The 18,961-nt window shown below is 39.3% G+C and overlaps 1 protein-coding gene across 3 annotated transcripts in view; it reads right to left on the bottom strand.

Moving 5' to 3' along the window:
• The window catches only part of odad2 (outer dynein arm docking complex subunit 2), a 30,118-nt gene extending 16,291 nt beyond the window's left edge, over window positions 1-13,827 (bottom strand). Inside the window, exons 1-16 of one of the 3 annotated variants that reach the window (XM_086021106.1) lie at window positions 13,751-13,827; window positions 13,402-13,507; window positions 12,973-13,188; window positions 12,613-12,773; window positions 12,099-12,273; window positions 11,876-11,982; window positions 11,593-11,729; window positions 10,718-10,834; window positions 7,493-7,587; window positions 6,838-6,948; window positions 6,461-6,614; window positions 2,625-2,771; window positions 2,192-2,401; window positions 1,190-1,423; window positions 1,002-1,112; window positions 588-742 (exon numbers count right to left, since the gene is read on the bottom strand). In XM_086021106.1, coding sequence (XP_085877232.1) covers window positions 588-742; window positions 1,002-1,112; window positions 1,190-1,423; window positions 2,192-2,401; window positions 2,625-2,771; window positions 6,461-6,614; window positions 6,838-6,948; window positions 7,493-7,587; window positions 10,718-10,834; window positions 11,593-11,729; window positions 11,876-11,982; window positions 12,099-12,273; window positions 12,613-12,773; window positions 12,973-13,184 — 2,126 coding nt within the window. In that variant the 5' untranslated portion in view covers window positions 13,185-13,188; window positions 13,402-13,507; window positions 13,751-13,827. Of the gene's footprint in view, window positions 1-587; window positions 743-1,001; window positions 1,113-1,189; window positions 1,424-2,191; window positions 2,402-2,624; window positions 2,772-6,460; window positions 6,615-6,837; window positions 6,949-7,492; window positions 7,588-10,717; window positions 10,835-11,592; window positions 11,730-11,875; window positions 11,983-12,098; window positions 12,274-12,612; window positions 12,774-12,972; window positions 13,189-13,401; window positions 13,721-13,750 lie in introns of those variants that run through there. The other 2 variants (XM_086021108.1, XM_086021107.1) reach the window with 2 other exon arrangements.
• Window positions 13,828-18,961: the final 5,134 nt, after the last annotated feature.

Genomic DNA, 18,961 nt, shown 5'->3' with positions numbered 1-18,961 from the left:
TAATACAGAAAAACTTCAACATTCAAAAGCACTAAACGTCCTACATGTGGAAACTGGATACAAATTTGAGACTTTTAAAAGCTATTTAAAAACTTGGGAGGTGAAACCGTGAAATCTTGCACGACTCCCAACTGAGTGAGCATCTGAAGGACTGCAACTGTTTTCCCTTTTTTTGTTATTTTAGTTTAGGGTACAAGTGATGGTAAAGAGGAACGATGTGCTAACAACCAGGGAACCAACAATGGGACATGAACAAAAAGCTTGCACAGCTCTCCATCTGGGCTGCTCAGTACAATATGTCTAAAGTCAATAATAAAACTGCTGATATGAACAAGGAAAAAATCTTTAGGATTATTTCACTGTGACTACTTATGTTATAGTCAAGGTGCTAAAGACCACATTTTATGCAGTAAATTACATCATCCAGACACAATAGTAAAGACATCATCATGCTAGTGGAAACAGTGATACATCCCCCCCGCCCCCCTGTAAAAGTTAAACGCCGTGAGATGATGACAATAACGTATGTGTGTATGCATGTGTCTACTAGTGGAAGAAAATAAGGTGACACTTGGTCTCAAGCTTACACATCCAGGTTCTCCGGGCTGAGGGAACACTTCCAGATAGCTCCAGTGGCGGCAGCCATGAGCTTTTTGTTGTCCGTCTTGCCGAGAAGTGAAACCAGTGCCTGCAGACCTCGGTGCTCATTCACTAAGGTGCGGGTCCGCTTGTTTTCAGCACACTGCCATTTAAAACAAAGACACATACATTTTAAACTAGTAAACAATGGGCTTGGGTATATTTCTGTAGTAAGGATGCTGTGCTTATGAGATATGAGGGTGAGTTATTGTTTGAAAAACTACAGTACGTAATTAATCAACTCAAACTCATAACAGATTTTCATGAAATCAAAATATTGCTTCTGGAGTCACAATGGGTGTAGGTAGTGAGGGTTCTGTTCCAACACAGTGATTGTCTGAATGAGAATGGATGTCTGCTACCTTGAAGATGACATTCGCGCAATGAATCCGTAGTTCATCATTGTCATTGCTGAGGTTCTGGACCAAATCTTTGACCATGCCCTCCATTTGAATTGCATCCTTGCAATTTTCCTGTCATAAAAAACAATGTACTACAATCATTTTGTTGTTGTCAATCAAGTTTAAGTCTGACGATAAATCGTTGTTACTTCGTCGGCACAGTTCTGCAGGATGCCCGCCACCGGAACGAGCATGTTCATCTGTGGAGACTTGAGCAGGCGTCCCAGAAGAGGGACGCCGCCGGCTTTGTGAATGGCCTCTTTGTTTTTGGGACTCTTGCTACAGCTCCAGAGTGCTAACACCCCAAACCGGGCCACCTCGACATCCTTCTCCTGTTTTGCGTCCACGTTTGCTAAATCGGGGGCACAGTCCAGCAGCTTCACCTGATCGGAGACAAAATACAAGAAACAGACATATAGATGGAGCAAACGTATACATAAAACAGGCTGATGACACATCTGAGCAGGAATGAATTATATTGCTACTTGGTGGAGCAGTGAAAGACTATCCAAAGGGATATTGATGTTACATCCAAAAAGCCAGTTCATGACCATCATTCTGTTTCAATCTATAGTTCCTAATGAGAAAGAGCAGGCAAGGCTATCACTGTCCAGTTCAAAGGTGGTCTTGTACCACAGCGTGAAATTAATCTACCCGTTTGAGTGACTCACACATTAGAACATCTGATTTGGGGTCTGTGGAAAATATACAACAGTGTAGAGCCTTTAATCACAGGGCGTTCTGTCAACAAACATGAATGCAGGTCAAAGGATGCAGGGGGACATTCTATCTGATTGACTTCAGCACCCAATCTGGTGTTTGTAAAAGACTCCCTGCAGAAAGGACAGGTGAACCACTATATTATGATTATGGATGCACGGAAATGGGAATGGCTCTTTTTTTGCATTTAAAACATAAAAATGCTATCAAAAAGTACTAAATGAATGTCGGTCGAACGCTTTTTTTTCCACATTGTATTGCAGGGTGCCCACACCTGATTTTTAGGCCTCCTTGTATATTCTCACAATGTTTAGGTTTCCTTTAGGGGCTCCCATTTCCTTTCACAGCCAGACATTTCCTCTACACTTTGTAGATTTGGTAAATACAATAATGTCCAATGATCTATATACTTTTGTTTGACAAATACTTACTAGTTTACTGATACCGTTATACTTTCGAACAGTTCTCCTTGCCCTGCGGAAGTTAGTCAGATTAGCAATGGTCTCAGCAGCTAAGGCCTTCACGTCTTTGTTTCGTGAGTCCAGGACATTAACGATGCTTCGCAAGCCTCCGTTGTCAACGATGGTCCGGCGGGTTTGGGCGTTGTGGCTGATATCTCGGAGGATTCGCAGAGATCCAAGCTATTCAAATCACACACACAAAAAAAAAGTGTTTTATGGAAAAAATAAGAGAAATTTAAGAATTACTGAAATTTGTAGAAGACATACTGGAGGATAATTTTTAAGTGATGACTTTAATTAAGATTAGGCAGTGTACCAAGCACTTTGGTGTCTGTATATACAATACAAATTGGCACACAAAGATTGGAGGCCATCCAAGTCGAGACTTGACAAAATGACTCACTTGGAGATTGACTTCATCCAAATGTAGAATGTTAGTGAGGACTTTGAGGCCACCTGAGTCCTGCATGGCCAAATGATACGTCTCTTGCGTCAGGTCGTAGTCCATCAAGGCGTACAGAGTCAGCAAAGTGGCTGTCTGGTCACCTGCCTGGAATTATAATTCCGATCAGTATCCATCAGTCAAAAGCTACCAATTCATAAGCCCTGCGGAGGGTTTATAAAGATACACAGATGCACCTGCAAAGTCCATGTCAACCCTTGTTTTAATTCAGCGATTTAGCCGTTGCAGAGATTTCCTTGTTGACTCACATTGTTACAGGACAATGCTAGATGGCTATATGTTAACACCACTAAAATATTTCAACTGCAATGATATGTTCTAAAAAGCTGAAAATATCGCAAGGGCTAAGTTAGAATTGCCGCCAAATAGAAATTTGGAGATGACTGTATGTCTTGCGCAATATAATGGACTTCAGCCTTCGAATACAGCCTCGGAAGGATGGAGCCCCTGAATTTGTACACATTGAAAAACAAAAGGAAAACATGACCAACGAATGAGCAAAAAAAAAGTAGCATAGAAATCCTCACTTTCCCTCTCTAGTATCCCCCATAACAACCCCAGCTAAAATATTTGAATACCGCAGCCTGTTCGCTATTTAGCTTTGTGGTGGGAGCTGATGGAAATAAATTATTTGCTAACACAGGGCTGTGCTCCGACTCTAGTGCCAAGACCAGAAGCCATTAGGTACTGCTCCAAGAAAGAAAGAACACTATTAGCATTCAAACCTCCCAAACTAATGTGGATCTGGCATTTCAAATGATAAATATGTTTTGATAGTTGCTAAACACTCACATTTATTTTAAACCTGCACTCGAGCGAACAGCAACATTTTAACTGAAACATTAAGTGAAAAGTGGACTACGAGGGGAACGGGAGCTGTTTTTTCTTCGCCGTGATTATAGATTGAAATAAAACAATCCAGAATTTAAAATAGAACACATTGTTAAATTCTGTAGAAGAATGATTCAACCTTAACTATTCGTCTTTTTCCAGACTTTTTTTCTCCTCGCACTGCACGGCTCCATAACATCTTAGTTGAGGATGGATAGTGAGAGTCATATGCCACTTAAAACTCTGGTCTATGGTTAGTGCTTGGGGATGGTGAAACCACCAACCATGCAGGCAGAACTGGTCTTTTTATGTCACCATTCATAAAAAAAAGAAAGAAAAAGAAAAAAGAAGTGCTTCAGATGTATTTTTTTGGAGGGATTAAGCCCGCTTAGTCCTTTCACAACTCACATGTCCTTAATTGTAGTTTTACACTTGGCGTATCATTTGTTATTATAAATTGTTTAGATAAAACATACTACTGTATATACATGCAACATGTCATGCAGGTTTGTGAGCACAACGCAAACATGTACAGTGAAACAAGAATGGGAAAAAATGTGAATCCCTACATAAACACAATAAATTAAAACCTGATTTTGTAAGGCATGGACATTTCAAATAGTAAAGTGTCCACTCGTTCCAAATATGCAATCTGGATTTGGAATTTTGTTTGACACGAAATCTTTTGACAGTGCATACACAAAATTAAACTTGTTTATATAAGAGAATTTGTAAGAATGGGAACATCCTTGGAATAAGACCTACCATAAAAAATGCTAGTTGAGAAGTTGCATAAAAACAGATTAAAAGATGAGCTAGGCTCCTGTAGTGTCTTAAACCTGCAATGACACGTGCATGAAGGTATTTCATAACATAAGGGCCAGCCAATGTTACAAGACTACTTAATAAAGAGCCTTTTAATATTAAATTGCACAAATGATTCAAAAGACATTAAGGAGTGAAAAAGACTCATTTACTCATGCTTAACCCTTTCTCACCTTGAGATTTCTAACTAGCTGCTTGCTTCCCTTCAGATCACTGAATGGAAGGCATACTCTAGTCTGATCTTTGGAGCAGTGGATTGAATCATTCAAACATCTGTCTATAATGCAGGAGGATAAACATCTCACTAAAATAAAACAGATATTTAACTTGGCTCATGCTAAGTTTCAGCGTCTGATGGTAATGATATTATAAAAATGAGTACTGGACAAAGCCCATAAATAACTGCTTGGTGTGGTTTGAAGACAGATAGATAGCTGGGATGTGTTGGTTCCTGCCGCGCAGACGCTTGTTGACACAGGAACACACACACACACACACACAACCCTAACGCTTGCACACCCAAGTACAGCTGAAGAGTATAAAATATACAAACCCACTAAGGGTTTTTTCATTCTTTTGCCTCTGACTGAATTCTCTCCTTTCATATCATTTACACCCCCTGTTGCTTGCAAGTGACTGACTGCTTTTATAGAGTGGGCATTTCCTCTCATTATATAACACATATTTGCTCAGATACTAAAATACCTTCTCCAGAGAAAATATTTGGTCCACCTGTATGATCTTTTTTTATAATTATGGTATAGTTCTTATGTGTTTTGCTGTGTTTCATCGTGATTAAAGGAGACATAGAGTACTACATTTTTAAAATCATTTTCAATAGTTACCTGTTAATAAGATGTCTTTAAGAATTACAGTACATGCTGCAGCTATTTTGATCATATTTTACATGTAATTATATCCACATATTATATCGAATGTGTACTTTAAGCAAAAACTATGCAACCGATCACTATGAGACTATGCAGAGGCGTAACACATGCTGAGCTAACCTGAATAAAAATGCTAATAGAGGAATGTCTTTTCGCTTTTCGCTCTTTAGCTCACAATACAACAGTTCTCCGTGCCTTAAAAGGAAAATTGTAGAGTTCCGTCAAACTTATCCCAACATTTGACATCATTCTCCAGATCACCATCTGTGTAACACACATCTTGTTGTGTTTGGCTAGTTGTTAGTGATGATTTATTGCAATATTCTACGTTGCACTGCCTTGTCTTTTATGCCCTCATTCTTCTCAAAGTATACGCTGCTGACGGTACAAACTGCTAGCACTCCCAGAGATGCTCATTGGAGGTCAACTACTTTCCACCGTTGTGGATCTTTTGTTTGAGGGACTCAACAGGGTTGAAATCAGGGAAGGATTGGAGGCACACCATGAGATGAGAAATAGTGAGAAATTCGTGATGGTATAAGGTCTTTGTATTCTCCGTCTAATGGGCAGAAAATAGGATCCACTGATTGAGGATGGAGAATCTCTGAACTCAAGTAGTCAGAGGGATTCCGAGCCAGTCTGGGTAACCCGCGTTTTTTTGTCTCTTTTCCTTTCCTTTCCTCTTGACACATTAATATTCACCATATGCCCTGTCAGACTTGTCACAGGCACGCTTCATTTTTATTCTGCTGCGGTGTGGGCAAACAGTGCCTACAGCTGGTGCCGTTAGACAGCTCTTTCCCCTTCTGCCTTGGCTCGCAAAGGCAACCAAACAGGCCTGTCTCACAAACCAGGAATCCACGAGCAAAGACAACCACTTCAATCTGAAAATCTGAAAGAAGTATTGCCTTTAATCTACACTTCATCTTTATTTCTTTCTGACCAGCAGTTTGATATAACCGAGACAGGTCGGATTATAGGAAAGGATGTTCACTTTCTCTTCCTATAGCTCTGCTATGCAGCGCTGCGGCTACATATGATGCACAAATGATCCGAGAACGCTAACTTGGACCAGCATTCAAGTTGTGGCACTGATGACATAAAAAAGAACATATTCTGTTTCCCGTCAATTGTGCTTGCGGGACAACAGCTCTATTTTTTAAATCTCAAATTGAGGTTCAGATCCATCAGAAGAAGACATGAGTGATGCGTGGTGTGACGTTCCCCTACCCTAAGGTACTTGACCAGTTTTTGGATCTGCCAGTAGTCAGAGGGATGATCTGTGTTTCGTTGTCGGCGTGCTGGCTGCTCTTCTTCCTCATAACTCTGATCGCTCTCAGAAGAAGTCTCACTGAAAACCTCCCCTGGTTGTAATTGGGACTTCCTGAAAAAGAAAAAAAGCAGAAAATATTACATTTTGACCCATAACGACCACATGACCTAAGACAACACATAACCTTGGATTCTTGTCCAGCATTTCTTGTGAACAAATGGATGCAACTTTGCAGTTTTATTTCAAGAACAGAAAATTCAAAACAATCATCTTTGAATATCCAATTAACATGTGAGCATTACTGGTGTTGAAGGAAAACCAAAAGGAGACTCACAGTTTCATAGAGGACAGCTGTTCTGCGTAAGAGGACTCTGAGAAACGGGATATATTCTTGCTCCTGGCTCCCTTCTGGGCGGCATCAAGTTCAGAAGTTTTGTCTTCTTCACTGTAGATATAAAACAAAGATTTATTATGCCCAGTTGTATTTTGAAAAGTTATTTTAGTGTATCCCTATATTTATATAAGCAACTATATATATATATATATATATAGGATCAGCTTGGTTCATGCCATGTTTTGTCCACCAAATTAGGTGATCAGGGTTGCCATGGCAATGACAGAGAGCACTCATTATCTCAAGCCAGTGTACCATCAAAATGTTTTCAAATCTATTATTTTAAGGTCAAATAGTACATAGTGCTACTTTAAAAAGCATTTCCTTTCTGCAGGTCATATCCTTAATTGGGCAGAAAGGGTTTCCATGCTGTGACTGCATTTATTAGTCTTGATGACTGTGTAATCATGGGTATTTCCACTTGCCCTTAAACCATATACAGTACACTAACTACACACAGCCCGTTAATGACTCAAGCATCACTTTCCTCTCAAGTTCACACAGTGATTCCAACAACAAACAGTAAGCATTCTAACTGCTCTTTTTGTGGACGATTACAGTTTTGTACGCAGCTGGGGACAAACAGAGATCCTACCGTTGAGAAGGTGTAGCACTCTTGTTAATCCTTTTTAATGACAGTTGTGTCTGAGCATCCACGAATTTTTGTGAACGTGGAGGAGCTGGAACATTCTTTTCAATGGGTAAAGAAAAACAAGTCAAACAGACATGTATTTTTCAGTTGAATTTTTAGTTTGCTTGCTACAACAAAAATCCATAGTTCTCACATCTGTGTAACAAGGTCCATTTGGTCCTAGTAGGAATAACTAAGTGACATAGTGTGTTTTGTGCAGAAACTGACATGTTCTGTTAGTTAGCTGGGCAACATCCCTAAGTTATTGTTTCAGTACACATTTACACCCCAAAAAATTGAACTGGCTTGGCACAGACAAGAGTCATGGTTTTGTGTCACAGTTTTTCCGTTATTATTTTTCGGTTAAGTTTGGAGAGTCTGTATTAAAAAAAAATCTTTAAAACCACATGTATAGATGCCAGTAAGACATGTGAATTGCTGAACAGTTTGCAGGCAGCAGAGTTTTAATCACAGACACCTGTATTGCAGAAATAGCTCAGACTGTCACTAGTTGTTAGGGGCTAAACATTTTAAAGGGCTGAGGAAAAGAATTAAGATGTATTTCAGAGGACTATGTCCACATACAAGCTGGAGCCAAGCATGGCCAATCACTTTTCCAAAGACTTGTTTTTGCTTAAACATAAAGTGACCGACTATTGGAAATATCCAAGTCAATCCAACCAACCACAGACCCACAGTCTGACTTTATTCAAACTAATTGACCTTCTTTAATTCCATTATACGTGTAATGGACAAAGTCCATGTGCTCTCACAGGAGGGAACACTCAAATTTCTTTGACATGCCTCAATAAAAAGCACCATTACCAGTAACTTACTGCAAGTAAACCAACACAAGAAGGTCTGAGGCGCAGGCTGAATGAAGCAGGACTGACGCCAGCAACAGTGAAGCCATACATTATTAGCAGGTGAAGTTTAGTCATTGACACTTTTTGTCATATTTTTTGAGGTATTCGGTGACTTGATCACAATTGCTGAAGCAAATTCAGCATGGTTGTAAAATGTAGGCCCCTGACCGCCTTTGACAGAAAACAACTGTCAGTGTCTTTCCTACCACAGATTCCAGCATACAACAGTTGGTATTAATTTTGAGATGTTCTTTTTTTCGCTTGCAAATACACAGCATGCCCAATTTCCAATCTTGCTGAGATGTCAAAATGAATCCAAAACACTAAATGTAGAAGGAAAATCTGCTTCCTCCCTTTCTGCTAAAGTCAAGTCATCTACTGTATCCGTCTGTCAGTCTGGCCTTCCATCCATTATTGTGCAAATCAGGATTAAAGTGCAAACAGAGACATTTAGTTTTAATTTTCACGGTTTGAGTCACAATAGAATTGCTTGTGCAAAAAAAGTTAGGAGACTATGACTGCTGTCACGCATTTCCAAATCTTAACAACAATAAGAAACATTGAGACAAACAAAAATGTCGGTTTATATTGTTTTTTGTTTTCTTTTCATTTTTGTTCAAGAAAAATATGTTCTATTTATCAATGTCATTGCACCAACAATGGAACTGTCCTGTCAGGCCAAGAATCAAAATGGTATGGTCCATTAGACTTTAGTTTATATTGGCCATTCTTTCAAGGGTATTTCTATCCTTAAAAACAGCACATCACTACCAAACGACAATTTAGACTCTTAATCTTAAAGATCAGACTTTACTCTAATCGTCACAAAATAGTGTACCATCCAAATTATTATGAATCAGTTAGATTCAGGTCAAATTATAGCATGGCCTTAAATAACCATAAGAGTCAAAGAATAATCCCATAATCTGAATTATTTTGATGTGTTAAGAGAAAAAGCAGGCCTGCACTCACAGGTGGCACACTTCAATGGTGCCAACACAATGATGATGGAACGTTTTCCATCAAAAATTTGAATAAGTGAAAATGAAGATAAAAAACATCCTCAAATGATTAACAGATTTTTGAGTGGAGCTGGTTTTGACTATTGAGGCAATTTGTTACATCATCAAATTACAAAAACAGGAAGCAGTACTACTGAATAAATCACGCAGATTTGAATGTCTGGAAGCTTGCCTCATTGTGTGTGCATGTGTGGTGTGTGGAGCCGTTTGATGTTGGGTACTTCAACATACGGCCAAGCAGACACTAGCTCACCAGCGGAGTGCAGCACAGACACTAATTACACAATGTGCACTGTTTATACTACATGTGAGTCACACAGCAGCAGTGAGCAAAGCATGTTTTTCTGGTGCTTGCATGGATTTTCTTCCAGGTTCTGAGGCTTCCTTCCACCTTCCAAAAACATTCATATTAGTGAATCCAAGACTAAATTGTCCATAGTTGTGAATGTGAGTGTAAATGCGATTTGTTGATATATGCCTCGCAATTGGGTGGCAATATACCAGGGAAGTCACTGACGGCGCAGTGACTCACTCGTCTGAATTGAGTGCAGGCAGCCATTGTTCGCTTGTCACTCATTGATGTTGTCAATGAGTATGATTAGCTGTTTGCCTATATCTACCCTGGGACTGACTGTAGTGACTGGAAAATGGATGGATGGATTTTCAAAAAGAAAATGTAAGAAAACAAAAAAAGCAAAACTGGGCCACCTGACCTAGCAAAACAATAATACCGAATACAACCAGAAGAACACTATAATGAAGCATTGTCACGGCATTATTATTATTCAAGGTTGTTTTTCTTCAGCTAGAACTTGTGCTTTAGTCAAGGTGGAAGAACTCATGAACAGTTCCAAATACCAGACAATTTTGGCTCACAACCTTCAGATGTCTGCTAGAAAGCTGAAGCTGAAGAGGAATTTCACTTTTCAATAAGACAAAGACCCAAAGCATACAGTATATTGAAATTGACAAAAACAGAATGCTTTTACCAGAAGAAACTCAAAAGCACTTTCTCCAATTTTCATTTTTCTTTAACCCCCTTAACAAAATTCTCTTTTCAAAAATGTTCTTATTTTTCTGCAATTGTCTGGCGACCAGTCTAGGGTATATGTACCGTGCCACTCACCCCAGTCAGATGGGATTCTGTAAACTACTGCTCAGTTTATATTCTAACAACTTTCTTTAATTCAGAGTCTAGGACTTGTTGGACTTGTTAGAGGATTCCTAGAAATAAGACCGTAAAAAGTGTGACATCATGCCCCAGACACCCCTAAATACTTTTCCCATCTTTTCCGCTATACCTGTGAATTCAAGCTCTCAGCAAAGAGTTGAGATTTGTTCTTCAGCAGAGTAACCACGTTCTTGAAGACATCACTCGTTCGCTCATAGGCATCATTGTCTCCCTCGTGCTTGACACCCTGCGTGAGCACATAATAAAAAACACTTTCATTAATTCTGACCAAACCGCAATCCTAATTCGACACACATGCCAGTTGGGGAGTAGCGCTGAGGCCAAGAAAGCTCAGAGAATCTCCAGGCAGCCTCGGAAGGGAAGTGTAAAGCCATGTTAACCGCTAAATTAGGTTTAAGACACTACCGTATTTTGAGGTTTCATTTGCATCAATGTCATCCATTCGGTGCCAGGCTGTAGTTTCTACACCCCGCCCCTCCACTTTGGTTGAAATATTTCCAGGTGAAGAAACAGAGACAGGAAACCTCTGGCTTGTCAGCAAAGTCAGTGAAAGAGTCACCGTTTCAAGCGTGCAAATTAACTTTTAAAATTATTGAAAACAGATTTGAAGGGAGCCAATATTTGGTGTATGGAAACCTTTTAGTTTCCGGATAGTATGCTGAAATGACCTAATTTCTGTATCATATAAGCCTATCTTGTCTAACACTACAGTGGTGTAAAAAAAATAAATCATGACGGATAATGTGACAGCAACTTGTCAAGCACTGAAATCTTTCAAAAACATCAGCTCCATCTTATTGTCCTCTGTTATACACTATCCGGCATTCACACTTCCGAGACCAATCATTAAGCCCATCTGCTAATGTACGTGCATATTCTTTACCACACGAGACCTTAGTTCGTGTTCCAAGAATATCAACTATCATTCATATTAAGAACTGCTGATTTAAGTCCATCATGTGGTGACCATCACACTCGTCTTACCATGTTGAGAAAAACTCCAACACTGCTGCAGGTGATGTAGAGCGTCTCTGTGTCATAAGGCTCAATCACGAGATAACACATCTCACCTTCTATCTGCCTCCATAGAGGGGCGCGACATCCATTTTGATATTCATAGTCTGAGAAGAGTGACAGAGACAAATGTTATATATATCTAGACGCATACTGCATTTGAACAATACCGACCGTCTTTTTATGGTGTGGAATATTCTGTATGTGTGTTAAGAGCAATTGCAACCCAGTGAAATATGAATATAATTCAAACCTGATGTGTATTGAACCGATTTTAACACCCTATTCTCCTCCGGACCGCAAAAAGCCTGCAAATATTCCACTTCGTTGTCCACAAAGGAGGGATTGAGCCGGAACTTTCTGAAAAATTTAGACCAATAAAAACAAGTTTGGTGCTTCTTTTTCAAACTTACTGCAGTTACCTAATATGTATTATTTGACTAGGGTTGAGAGGGGAGGAAAAAGTGAATACCCACTCTGATATTTCTTTGAGGAGCTTGCGAATAATCTGTTTACCCATATCTAGTAAAAGACGGAGAAGCTGGACCTTGGGGTCTGTCACTTTATCTTCTGCTTGTCCTTTGTCAATCTTAACTTTCTGCATGTTGGCATAGCTTTGACCAAGAATCTTCACCACAGGCATTCTGTTTTCTGAGCATTAAAGGGAAATTAGGACATTATATTTGGAATAAAATGCAGTATAGACTGCATTTCTTGAAAAGGCTTCATCTTGCATTAAATATAATCAGCAGCATAAATACACACTCACACCGGCATTGTGTCTGTCCTCTGAAGTATCAATGTGATATCAATGGGACATAAGGAAAATGTTCATGTTGGAAAATCAAGTCATGGATCTGCAACTTAACCCGCATCCGCACAAAGTAGCGGTTAAAAAGTTTCCTTACTGACCTGAAACGACCTGAGTAAACCTATTTTGGGGGATTAAATGATGGGAATCAAACCCCACCAAATGGTCGAAGCTCTTACCTTCAATGCACGCCTGAACTTCATGCATTCTCTTGTCATTTTCCATATTCATGATGTTGGAGAGCTGGTTGAAGTTACGGACAAAAATATTCGGAGGAGAGAGCTCTAAAGTTGAAATGCCCTGCTCATCTTTTTCCAGGGAGTGTACTTCGCCTGATTCGCTGAGGGCACAAATCATAAGTACTTTTCTAGTCTTAGTTACATGATTTATGTTCAATTATAAATGTCAGATCTTTTGATACAAAAAAAAAAATTGGAATTCCACTTGGAGGAAAGCTACGTTCAAATGCATTTACAAACTACAGTGACAGCATATCTTGGAGAGACATAATAATACTGAAAGCTCATGATTAGACTGACTCAATGTCGTAATCTGTTTCGAAGTCAGATGCTACTAAAGTAGTATTCCACTGCAGTGGCTCCTCAAACAAGAGCTCTGACTCCTGTGGGTGCAGGGAGCTGAAGTCCTCCACAAATAGCATGATCTCTCTCAGCAGCAGACTATTCAGCGGCGTGGAATCCAGTTTGTCTGGTGAGGACCACTTGGCTGCCTTTGTCAGTAATGTACCCATTTTGCTACAGACAATAAAAACAAATATTGGATTCAAACTAAACTGTTTTCAACTGTATGATTAAAAAAATGAATTATGAATATACAGGTAATCATTTAAAAAAACAGCAATGTTTGAATATAGTATTGTAGTATACATTAGGAAAAGTAGGACAAATACAATTATGTTACACTTGTACTCATTGATAGGTTACAAATGTACTCATGAGCAAACTTACCTGGTATTTGTTAACACTGGCTGTCTATATAATTATAGCTGAGCTGATACTTTTCAAGTGCGTGGACAATCGAAAACAACCTGGCCCTTTGGTTGCTAAGATACGCCTAAACAAATCGCAAGGAGGGATAATGAAAAATAGTTGCATCATAATTATTAGACCAATATGTTAAATTACAGTAACAGCGAATGGCACATGGACCCAAAAAGTCTACATTTTAAAATATTAGTTAGCCTAATGTTCTGAGTGTGCAGTTTGCAAGCTCAAGAACTACACCAAGTCCGTGCAAAGTTAGTCACAATCATCTTCCATGCATTAAGTCCGAGAAACGCTGTATGAGGAAACATACCTTTACTTGCAGGCAGCGTCAGTCGGCACGCTGTCGTTGAAAGCCCTCAAGACAGCATACTTCCTGTTATAATGTAGTCGCCATGGTTACTGATGACGGACTTACCGTACCATTGAATAAAGCTGCGCAAGTGAAATTTGAAGTCTACGTGACTGACTTCACCCGACGTCATGAAGACTCGCTTTTCCTTTACATTTGCAGCACTAATGACGCCTGTTTAGCATGTTTTCTTTCTTACCACTATATGCACTAATTGGTAACTAACCAAGCAGGTGATTTTATGCTATACAGTAAATCATTTCATATTTAAGTAATTTAGATTATTTAAAATGTTGAGTGGAAGTAGGAAATAATGTTTTTATTCACAATCGGCAGAAATTAATACATTTTAATTGACAATAACCAATGTTTATCAATTGAAATCGATTTTCACTGTGTTGTATGTGGCCTTAAAAAGAAACACTGAAATGTTCTTTTTGGATACTACATAGAAAACATTTTCTATACCACTTATACGGGGTGCTTATAAATAGAGAAAGTGCATATTTATTAGGTGAAGAGATTCAGGCAGAACTTCAGAATTGCTTTATTTTGTTCATTTGTGAAGTAGTAAATCCTAAAACTGATGCCCATGGATAACTAAGAAAAAAAGAAAAAGCATGACAAAACGATTCATTAGCTAGTAATTAAAGCCCAGTTGGTGTTCGTTAAAAGATTAAATGGAATGCTTCCCCTTCCTTGATCTTATACAAACAGGTTTGCTTTTTCATCTGAAGCACCTTGGATGTTCTTAAACTCAAAGTTTAATTCAACATAATAAACACAACTGCTCTGCCATGTTTATACGTTCAATTCTTGATTAAACGGCACGGTAACACACTCGCCTCCCTACTAGGGAATATCATGATTGCATCCGCTTAAAAGCTGCCACAACAGGCCATTAACGCTCAGAATAAACATACCCAAAGGCTAAAAAGGATTTGCGCTGACTGCTGTTTGCCTCCCTGTGGAGAGGTAAAGAGCATGTTGCAAGCTGTTAGACTGTCTTCTTAAAATGATAAATGTGTTTTTGCAAATATTTCGGTTTACAACGTTTTTTTTTTTTCTGTCATTCTTGAAGACAACTCTAAGGTCATTTGGTGGGTACTTCCCGGTGTATGACTTATTGAAATTTTTAAAATTACATTTAAGAGATGGTATTCAAATAGTTAGGTCTCTAGAGCGGGAACTCAAAGGGAATTTTATGATGAAGCCAAAAGGTCAGAAAACCAGTCAGTGTCTGTTATGCAGTGTAACACGGGTTGTTGATTGTGGCCTGTGGAATGTTGGTCCACTACTTTTCAATGACCCTGCAAAGTTTCTGGATATTGGCAGAACCTAGAACACTTTGGAGAAGATGACATCACATAAAAGCCAGTCTGTAAAAGTGAGTTCTATGAAGCGATCTAACAGATGTCAGCGATTTTGTAGATCTTATCTCCTCCAGCAGGTTTTTCCTTCGTCGAGGTGTCCCGATGACGAATGCTCGATCACCTTTAAATTTCAAGCCTCACCTTTGGATTAATCAGAAAACCTCCACTTATGGATCTGAGGCTGCAGCTGCTGTTTAAAAGTCACGAGGGAAATCTTAAAGTCACTTCTAAAACAAACTGGAAACCAATATAAAGATGTGGGGCCATGTGATGTTGTCTTTTTGACTTAGTGAGAAGCCCACTCAACCCACATTTCGGCTCAAAAAGTCTTCCATCATCAGAACAACGCTGTAAACAGCAATGCAAAGTGAATTTTAAGATGGCTACTGTACTCGTAGCAAAAAATGTTAGTCTGAAGCCCTGCTGTTTTGAGATACATCTGCATGACAGTAACTCAACACAGAAAATGACAAGTGGGATTCAGCGGCTTGGCGGTGACATCATAGTCATAACAAAAAAAAAGTTTTAATTAAAACAACCTTTATAGTCTAGCTAAATGAGTCTCTGAAGATAAAACATGATATTGCTAAATTTATATTATTTTTTGCAAGAATAAACTATTTTGAGGCCCTCATGGGTATGAACCGGCAATTGTGGCTTTCAAATACAGTGTAGTGTATGTATTTCAAATTACAATCATTTACTGCCAGTGCTTTCTTTGGAGTGGATGGATGTCTGTCAAATATAGAGGACAGACAAGATTTATGAATATGGAGCCATCGAGGAAAACCAATGACAATTTATGTATATGACATGAAACAGTTATTTCAGTTGCCTTTTTGCATCGAAACATTACATTGCTGAGCTTGCATGAGGGGAGATTTTCTATTTTTACAAAAGAAGCATGATGTAACTAAGTTTTTAGGTCATGCAAAAATGGAAAAGAGTCACATTTAAAGGTTGGGCTGATTAACATACTAACCACACTCACACTGAGTTTTTCCACCAATGATTTGGTAGCAAAGCTATCAAAAGTTCCAGAGCGAAAGAACCACTTTGATGCACAATCATATTAATTTGGTAAAGGTTCATCTTTGGCTCGTCTATCAAGAAAATATATTATCCCAGGATTTCTGATGCTCACCCCTGCTCTTTTTGCTTGATTCTAGACTTTGACAATCTTATATTCTTTTTAATGAGCTGTTTGCATTTTCAAGTGTAACCTCAGTGCCTCTGTTCAAGAAGGCTTCTGCAAACAACAGATAGTGATATTTTTGTCTGACATATGTGAGAAACTAATTTATCTAACAGATAAGGAGTCTACAACACTTTTCAGGAGGCATGATTTAGTCTTAAGTGTATTACGTAGCCTCCGCTCCCACTCCTCACCCTGAGATAACAGCTGGTTCTACTTTTTCAAACATTTAGCGCCTTCAAAAAAATACATCTTTTCCTCATGTAGCTTTCCTTCCTTCACCCCCTTACTCATCTGTCTCCCTTGCTTCACCTCCAACAGTGTAATTATTTTGGGGGTCTGAGAGACTTTCCACATTTGGCAGTGCCTCATTCGGTTAAACCCAGGGAGCTCTAACAAAATTTGACTTCTGCATTTTAACCTCTCTCTGGGAAGACATCAGGAGCTCTTTGTTCCTCACTCCCCTGTCAGAGGATGAAGGTGGGGTTGGGGTGAGAAAGGAGTGGGCAAATCAAGAGCAAGGAGCAAGGGGCAGGATGGAGAACAGTGGCTCTGCTTTTGGAGTGAAAACAAGTGAACAAACACATGGGTGTATATAATGGAAGATAGTTGTTGAGTGGAAAATAATGGGAAAAGTGGAGAAAGTGAAAAAGGGTGGCAGAGACTGGCTAGTGAAAGGCAGATTCGGGAGGAGGTTGGTGCTGGCCCCGTCATTTGAGGAGGTGCTGCTTGAAACCTTTATGTTGGGGTCGCTCCAACATCTGTGCTGCCCTTCCGATAAAACAAGAGAACCAGGGAGGAACACTACTTCTTGGAAATGATGACACACCCTCCTGAAAGGCACACAGAGATGTAATGGTGAGCACACAATTATAAATGAAAGAAAATTCACTCTCGTGCCACATTTATTTTAACAATAGAGTGGTCTGTGGAGTGTTTATTTTCCTTTAAATTCAAAATTATGTACAAATGAACAGCAGTAATTGTATTAACCGTTTCAATTTTCCTTTATTTTTTCCATCAATCAATTTTGTTTAAATTAGAGAAAATGTTCCAATCCTTTCTTCTTGGTATTTGGCTCATTAACAGTCTTGGAGCTGCTCTATCCTTTAAGAAATATGTCCCAAATTGTGGAAAAAGCTTCAAAGCCAACCTTACTGTGATTTGACAGAAATGACAATATAGTACAACTGTACAAAAGTATTGTTTTGATGACATTGCAGTCAGTCACAGACTGAGTATTGCAGATAAATGTCGAGCTCTGTCAATTGAAGATCTTGGACATCAACAAATATTACTGCTAATTTGGGGCTGTGTCTGAACACACTATTTTTTTTACCCTGAGTGCAATAATCTCCAATTATAAAGGCATTTCAGACAATCAGAAATTTAAAGAAAGTCATTACGAGAAAATCACACTAATCTAATCAAATAGAATATCCTGTATGTGTAATCACACTAAAATAGAGTATCCTGAACATTAAGCTAACAAAACTCAAAACCATTAAAACTAGTGGAGAGTAGCCTTATAGAGTATGCATGTTTCAGGTCTGAAACAAAAACTATCTGAAGAAATGCTAGCACATATACTGTACGGTACCAACCAAAGGAGCCTGGTTGGTAAAAACATTTAGGGAAAAATCTCCCTAAAAATGTGGATGTTTCCAAGCATTTGTTTTTCAGTGCAGCTTGTGCATGGATGAAAAGCCAAAAGCACACAGAAAAAAAGTCGGTGTCGACATAGGCTCGAACAAATGACAAAAGGGCCCAAACAGTAGCGGCCCCCAAAGTAAAATGACAACTGTTAAATAATATCCTTCCTTGACATGTATGAATTTGAGAAATGCATTTCTCAACAGGCTTCTTTCAACTAGCCAGAGCAACATCTGTCCTTTTCCAAGGCTAACACTGTAGTCTAATTATAAAGCCCTGCAGACTAATCAGTCTGTCTGCAGTCTGCGTGTGAGATCCGCTGCACAGACAGAGGGTTTTGCTTCGGCTTCTAGGCGGGTTCTTCCCTGGAGGACTACACAGTTGACATTGTGCCAGACAGCCAACCAGACTTTGGACCTGTGGGCATTTCCCTCTCCTCACATGGATCCAGTTCAGAGATTATCCTTTCTCTCGGCCTCTATCTGGCTATGAAGCAGCCCCAGTGGCTCATCACTCATTAGGATCTTTGTGTCTAGAGCCAAAACCAAACAGCTTTCTAAGCCGTCATAGTCACACTCTACCCCCGGCATCAACACCTGCTAACATACTGTATGAGCCGTAGGCGTGGAATGACTACTCCTGGGGAGAACTCACACTTGACCATTTTGACTAAAAAGCCGCGCCACATCTGTCTTTTCCTGCCACATTTCTTGTCAGATGCATACCTATTAGCCACCATTTCTTCATGACCTTGTATTGCGTTTCCTCGAAAAACACTTCAGATATCCCAAAGTCATCACCCTGGAGTGTTAAGCTAACTGTTATTAGTTGGCAAAGGTGAACCACTTTACAGTTTGTTTGTCTTGGGCCCCACCACATGGTTTCTTTCTGGTGAGTCACAGCCACATTGACAGTTTAATGTGTTGTGTGGACATTTTCACAGATCTGTCC

The sequence above is a fragment of the Filicampus tigris genome, chromosome 21 (genome assembly GCF_054856515.1).
Source record: "Filicampus tigris isolate MCC_2025a chromosome 21, RoL_Ftig_1.0, whole genome shotgun sequence".
NCBI classification, from domain to species: domain Eukaryota; kingdom Metazoa; phylum Chordata; class Actinopteri; order Syngnathiformes; family Syngnathidae; genus Filicampus; species Filicampus tigris.
This window is presented reverse-complemented; position numbering and strand designations above follow the sequence as displayed.